The 7,535-nt window shown below is 32.4% G+C and overlaps 1 protein-coding gene across 1 annotated transcript; it reads left to right on the top strand.

Annotated features, from left to right (window-relative positions):
• Nucleotides 1-263: 263 nt before the first annotated feature.
• LOC132744196 (thyrotropin-releasing hormone receptor-like) lies at nucleotides 264-1,959 on the top strand. The gene has a single exon (XM_060732819.1). The coding sequence runs from the start codon at nucleotides 595-597 to the stop codon at nucleotides 1,798-1,800; it is 1,206 nt and encodes a 401-aa protein (XP_060588802.1). The 5' UTR covers nucleotides 264-594; the 3' UTR covers nucleotides 1,801-1,959.
• The last annotated feature ends 5,576 nt before the right edge of the window (nucleotides 1,960-7,535 follow it).

Raw genomic sequence — 7,535 nt, 5'->3', positions numbered from 1 at the left:
ACAGTCGGTATTACGCTGTAATTAGCGGTGTTACTTTAAGAGCTACATTTAGGCCCCGAACGATTACCAATGCCAATACGATTATTTAAATACACCGAGGGGGGATTAAATATTCTCGGAAAAGTGATGTCAACCATGTTTACATGCTTAGCATACATGATATTTTTGTTCATACCTTTATGTGAGAAAAAATATCGCACTACTTTTCTTATCATGAGTGTCACAGATTGTATCAATATGTTTTTTATCCGTCAGAGAAATGCAAATGTAATCAATACAAGGTAGTTGCTATTCAAAGATGTACTTTCTTCGGATATTGAAGTAATTATATGTTATAAATAAAGTAACGCAGAGGCAGTAGTTTTAGTGAAAGAACGCTCTTGTCTAGACTCCATCAGTGTTTATTGAAGCAATCTGTTCGCATCATGACATCGTAAATTATTGCGAAATTGTGAGAAGAGGAATTAATGTGCAGCAAATAAAAAAGCAACACATGGTCGTTTATTCCATTGCATTTATTGAATGGAGATAGGAATGCAGCACAGATGTGATATCAGTGATGACTGTTCATAGTGATCTTTAGTGATTTTTAAAATGGAATTTAATGCATTAAATTATGACAACAATAGTGATAATTATAGTTACAACGGACAAAATTTATCCGACAATGCTCAATCTTCATGGATTAATGCGGCTCAAATTACGAGAAATGTTTTGATTCCCGTTATATCAATTGTTGGACTTGTAGGAAATACGCTGTCTCTTTTAGTGTTCATGTCGAAACGAATGCGGAAATCACCTTGCTCAGTATTCCAGGCATCTTTGGCAGTTGTTGACAACACTTTCTTGGTCGGATTATTAGTAACGTGGATTGATGGGGAGTGCCAAGCATTCCTTACAATTGACTTTGCATGTCAACTACTTATCTTTATCACATATGTGACAAGTTTTCTCAGTGTTTGGTTTATAGTAGGATTTACATGTGAACGTTTCTTTGCCATTTATTTCCCACTTCGTCGTCAATTGATGTGTAATGCCCGTCGTCAGAAAATAATTGTGGCCGTTTTAACGTGTGTTGGCTCTGTTTTGTACCAATTTAGTTTCTGGACACTTGAAATGCAGCAATGGGATGATACTTTGAAATGCTTATTTAAGCCTGAACATTATAGGTTTTTGAACATTGTGGTTTGGATTGACACATTCGTTACAATGGTTATTCCATTTATTGTCATCACAATTCTCAACACGTTAATAGTGCGTGCTGTTTTTAATTGCCAACCTAGGCGTAAGGAACAAGTGCCTTTAGTTTCGGTTTCTCTAACAGACACACATGCAAGTATAAACAGGAGAAAAGATGATGCTAATGAGGAGCGAAGTGGCCATGAACATAGAGATTCACAACGGCCCATTATCCAAGGGTTGAAAAGAAACGGCTTTAAACATTCCAGACGAGGATTGAACATACGTGTGACTAAACGGTTATTGCTAGTCTCTTCAATGTTTTTGTTACTGAACCTCCCGTCACATATAATAAGGCTACATAATCTTATAGTGTCTGCAACATCAAACCATGACACTGTAACCCCTCGGTTTTTCTTTCTCCAAGAACTAACATTACTGTGGTATTATACGACGTTTAGTTGTAATTTCTTTCTGTATATTGCAATGGGTAATAACTTTAAAGAAACTCTCCTGCATCTACTTCATTGCAGGAAAAGCACCTACAGCTCAAGAAGGGAAATGTTACTAAAGTTGAGATCTACAAGGGGGAGTCAGACGAGTCGCACAACATTACTGTAGAGTCAATCATCTCCAGTACTTTATAAATCGTAAAACTTTGATAATTATCGTGTTTTATTATCCGATTACTTTTAGTCAATAAACATCGGACCAAAGTAATTTTGATTTATTGCTAACTACGACTACGAAACTTCGATCGGATAGTAAACAAAACAAGGAAATAAATGTATTCACAGGGTCAGTGCTTCTCTATAAACAGATGCACATAAAACATTCTATCATGAGAAATGACTTCACTTAATCTAAACATGACAGAGTATTTAAAGCACACTAAGGAGCGTTCGTTATAATTCCTTTAATTGCCTTCTCTCCAGGATATAACACTTTGAAAGCTTGAAAAAATGTGAATGTCACGATATGTATACATGTGAAAAATGACACCTAATGTTATCTTATATGATGTTCATAAATTAAAAATATTTATCGAATTGCTTATTATATATAAAGAAACTAACAGTAATTTTTCTGAGCTTGTTTATCAATAAATAATATATTTTTTGAAAAATAAATGTCTGTAATTGTTTTCACATCATCACAAATTTAATCTTTAGAAAAAGTATTGGTAAAGAGGAAAAGTAAGTACATTTTTCTAGACACATGCGCTTGATATATACACAAAACACGAAGTGGCATAAGGGTTATTCGTGACACATGGGGTATTCGTGGAACACAGGGGTGTTGTCGGACTAATATGTTACCTTAGCAATCTTGTGTTTAATTAAAACCTTACAAAAGGATGACTTTATTAGAAATGTACTGCCAAACACAAGTTAAATTATATAAAATTTAATTTAAGATATTTTCTCAACAGTTTAGAACTGAAACGTAAGTGTTCTTTTATTTGTATGTAAAATTAATTGTATTTTTTGCAGAGTTGTCAATGGATATTTAAATCTATTTATCGTTATTAAATACTCTACAACTAATTAATTCATTAAAAGAACAACAACCACACAACAACAACAACAACAACAACAAAAACAACAACAACAAGATCATTATAAAATCAATACAATATCTGGCTAGTAATCTATTTCAAACACAAGAAATTCATGGCTTGAAACCATAAGAAGTAAAATAATTTATTGATAAAATACGGGATGTTTTTTATGTGATACTTAATGTATGTAATAATATGATAAAATGATCTGTACGAGTTCGGCCTTCGTATGATTTTTGCTTACCAACTTCACATTTTGATACTCTGAAAATACTTTACTTTTTAGACCACACGTACGTTGTCATTTCCTACATCTAGGAATGAGCAATTGGTATGTATAATTTTCTAAGATACATTTTAAATGGGTTTTAAGCATGCATTTCATTTTCTTGAGTATTATTCAATATTCAGACATTTTCAAATAAATTGTTTTTGGTTATCAAAATGTTCATGTGAATATTAATGTGAAAAGCGAAAAATAAATATTGCTGTACATATATGAATGAAGTTATATTTGTAACATATGTTTCTTTTAAATGATATATTATAGAATTGAATATTCCTATTATCTTAATTAATGCAAAAACAAAACGTTAAATGTTTTCATTGACTACTTTCTAGTAAGCAATTAGTAAATATATTTTTATAATGGTTCTAAAACATGTTTTTCAATATTCAGACAGTCGGTGCTATTCTCATAATAATTTTGATTATCTACGCACAAGGTCTGCTTATAGTTTATCTGGAAACGCACTTGCATGCTTCAAGATTTGTCTGCGTTGAGCTCATAAGAAGAAAATCATATTTCGTGTATCAAATTTCGTGTGAAATTTTTTGTCTGCATTTGAGAAATGAATAATGAATTTTGCCGTACATTTATGAATGAAGCCATTTATTTTTCCAATACAAGTTTTTGTGACAGATGTTGCTTTTAAACAAATTTTATAGAACTGATTATTTCTACCAAAAAAGGAAAAAAAAAAAAAAAAAAAAAAAAAAAAAAAAAAAAAAAAAAAAAAAAAAAAAAAAAAACAACATTTGTCTGCTTTGAGCTTATAAAAAGAAACTCATATTTTATTTATCAAATTTTCATGTGAAATTTACTGTCTGCATTTCAGAAATGAATAATGAATTTTGCCGTACATTTATGAATGAAGTAATTTATCTTTTCAATACATGTTTATGTGGCAGATGTTCTTTTTCAAAGATATACTTTAAAGAGTTGATTATTTCTACCAATAAAGGAAAAAAAGAAAGAAAAAAACCCAAAAAAACAGCTGCAACAAAACATTAAATGATAAATGGCTGAAAACTGTAGAAATTTGCCTTATCTAATTGATGTACGAGTTCCGTTAACCTTTGATTATTCATATATACTCTGTAATTTTGATGGTATCTATAATGAATAAAGACTTAAAAGTTATATCATATAGAAATATAACACTGACAGATGTGAGTTGTCGATCTATGAATCACAAAGCACATTGCTTACATAAAGAAATTTCTGTCAGTGGTCATTCTTGCCATGGACCATAATTTGTCCTGAAACATAAATAAAGAAAACCAGCTATGAGGTATTGGTCTTGTTGGCAAATGTCCTTCGTTAGAACATAACTTTCGCAAACAAGAGTGCTTTTGTGCACATTTGACTTAATGCACGTTATGCACGAGTATTTTCCAAAAAACAAATGTATTACTTAATATAAATCTATTTCCAATTACTGGTAGTATTTTGAACTGAAAATGACCGTTTATCATTAACATAAATTTGGTAAAATTTTAACAGAAATCAGTGTTTATCATGAATGTTTGACATGGGATAGCCATTATATTTGTTTTAAAATACATGCAATTTAACTTCATTTATAGATTTTTAGTTACATTATCCTTATTGTTTCATTGAGCAATTGAGCTGAATTGACTATTTATTTAAGAAGATTGATTTTTATAATGATGATTGACCATTTGACTTTTGGAAAATGTTTAAGAAAGATATAAATATGCCTAACATAAAACGACTGTCTCCCACGCCTTTTATAAATTGAACGTTAAAGGTTAATTATGATGGATATATACAGAAATTTTCCAAAAGCAACGTGAGTTATATATCAGTCATGCGAAGTATATTTTACAATTGAAAGGAATTATTTGACTTTAACTTATTGAAAACAATAAGATGTGTATAATGTCACTTTTATAAATATATATATGTCATATCAGATCGGAATATCTGTTCCGAGTTGATCCGCCCTTTGGGCTGTTACGATTCACCGGTGCTAAGGGGCGTGGATAGTAGCTTGCACTTTCCAGTACTGTCCATGAACAGGATCAATCAAACTGAGCCTGCTACATTTTAAATGTTGCCGTTTTTGGACTTTCTTGAAGGATTTTATTTTTCTCTAGAAAGAATTTACAACTTCATTTATAACAGTGAAATGACGTCATCCGATGCACGCAATTTCAGTATTTAATACGCCAAAATGATGTCATTTTAACAATAAAATGCGCCTAACCGACAACGCCATAGAATTGCATACGGCTCTGGCAACCCCATGCTAACTAAATTTCCGGCATGGACCAAACTTACGAAAACGCTTGGTAAAATGATTATGTCATCCCGGACATTATTAATAAGTGTAAAATTAACACAAATCTTATAGAAATGAATAAAAGTATAATTCGTTGGTAAATACATTAACTCGACAAAGGAATTTGAAGATGATCCTGCAAATAAATGGTTTGTAAGAATTTCTTTGCTGGATTAACTTTTTTTTTAATTGTTAAAATGTTTAATGTTCGATGTAATGGCCGTTCTGAGTAATCAGGCAAGGTATATCGCCCGAATCCTATATACAAGTATTTATTAAGAGGCCAGACGTGTCGTGTCACGCTAGTATATAATTGATGAAATGAAGCAATTTTTGTGACAGATGTTCCTTTTTAAAGATGTAGTATAGAATTGATTATTTCTATTATAATTCTTAATTAATGCAAAACAAAAGATTGAATGTTTTCATTGACTACTTTGTTGTGATGCGCAATTAGTATATATATTTTTTTAAGATACATATTAAATGGTTCTTGAACATACTTTTGATTTTCCTGTATATTCAATATTCAGATATTCAATGTTTTTCTAGTAATAATTTTGATTATCTACGCACAATGTCTGCTTATGGTTTGTCTGGAAACATACTTGCTTTGTTCAGCATTTGTCTGCTTTGAGCTTAGGAAAAAAGAAAATCGTATTTCATTATACCCCCAAAAACGAAGTTTGGGGGGGTATATAGGAGTCACCCGGTGGTCGGTTGGTCGGTCGGTCGGGCGGTCGGTCGGTCGGTCGGTCCAGACGTCCGTTGCATTTTCCTTGTCCGGACCATAACTTGAAGACTAATGGTTGGAATTCAATATAACTACATACAATGGTCAAGCACATTGAGAGGAAGTGCAGTGCACAAGAACCATAACTCTATCTTGACTAATTACAGAGTTATTGCCCGTTGTTACTTTTCCTTGTCCGGGGCTTAACTTGAAAACTACTGGTTGGAATTCAAAACAACTTCATACAACTGTCAAACACAATAAGGGGAAGTGCAGTGCACAAGAACCATAACTCTATCTAAAGTAATTACAGAGTTATTGCCCTTTGTTACTTTTCCATTGCTTTCTTTTGTCCGGACCATAACTTGAAGACTAATGGTTGGAATTCAATATAACTACATACAATGGTCAAGCACATTGAGAGGAAGTGCAGTGCACAAGAACCATAACTCTATCTTGACTAATTACAGAGTTATTGCCCTTTGTTACTTTTCCTTGTCCGGGGCATAACTTGAACACTACTGGTTGGAATTCAAAACAACTTCATACAATTGTCAAACACAATAAGGGGAAGTGCAGTGCACAAGAACCATAACTCTATCTAAAGTAATTACAGAGTTATTGCCCTTTGTTACTTTTCCATTGCTTCCTTTTGTCCGGACCATAACTTGAAGACTAATGGTTGGAATTCAATATAACTACATACAATGGTCAAGCACATTGAGAGGAAGTGCAGTGCACAAGAACCATAACTCTGTCTTGACTAATTACAGAGTTATTGCCCTTTGTTACTTTTCCTTGTCTGGGGCATAACTTGAAAATTACTGGTTGGAATTCAAAACAACTTCATAAAATTGTCAAACACAGTAAGGGGAAGTGCAGTGCATAAGAACCATTACTCTATCTAAAGTAATTACAGAGTTATTGTCCTTTGTTACTTTTCCATTGCTTTCTTTTGTTTGGAGTATAACTTAAAGACTAATTGTTGGAATTCATTATAACTTCATACAATGGTTAAGCACATTGAGAGGAAGTGCAGTGCACAAGAACCATAACTCCATCTTGACAAATTACAGAGTTATTGCCCTTTGTTACTTTTCCTTGTCCAGAGCATAACTTGAAAACTACTGTTTGGAATTCAATACAACTTCATACAGTTGTCAAGGACATTAAAAGGAAGTGCAGTGCATAAGAGCCATAACTCCATTTTGACAAAATACAGAGTTACTGCCCTTTGATACTTTTCCTTGTCTGGAGCATAACTTAAAACGTACTGGTTGAAATTCAAAACAACTTCATACAATGGTCAAGCACAAAAAGAGGGAGGAAGTGCAGTGCACAAGAACTATAACTCCATCTTCAGTATTTATAGAGTTATTGCCCTTTGTTCCTTTTCTTTGTATTTCTAGACTTATTACAGAGTAATTCAATAAAACTTCTTCAATGGTCAACCACATTGAAAGGAAATGCAATA

Source organism: Ruditapes philippinarum, unplaced genomic scaffold (genome assembly GCF_026571515.1).
Source record: "Ruditapes philippinarum isolate M1 unplaced genomic scaffold, ASM2657151v2 ctg310_1_1_1_1, whole genome shotgun sequence".
In the NCBI taxonomy this organism is placed as follows: domain Eukaryota; kingdom Metazoa; phylum Mollusca; class Bivalvia; order Venerida; family Veneridae; genus Ruditapes; species Ruditapes philippinarum.
This window is presented reverse-complemented; position numbering and strand designations above follow the sequence as displayed.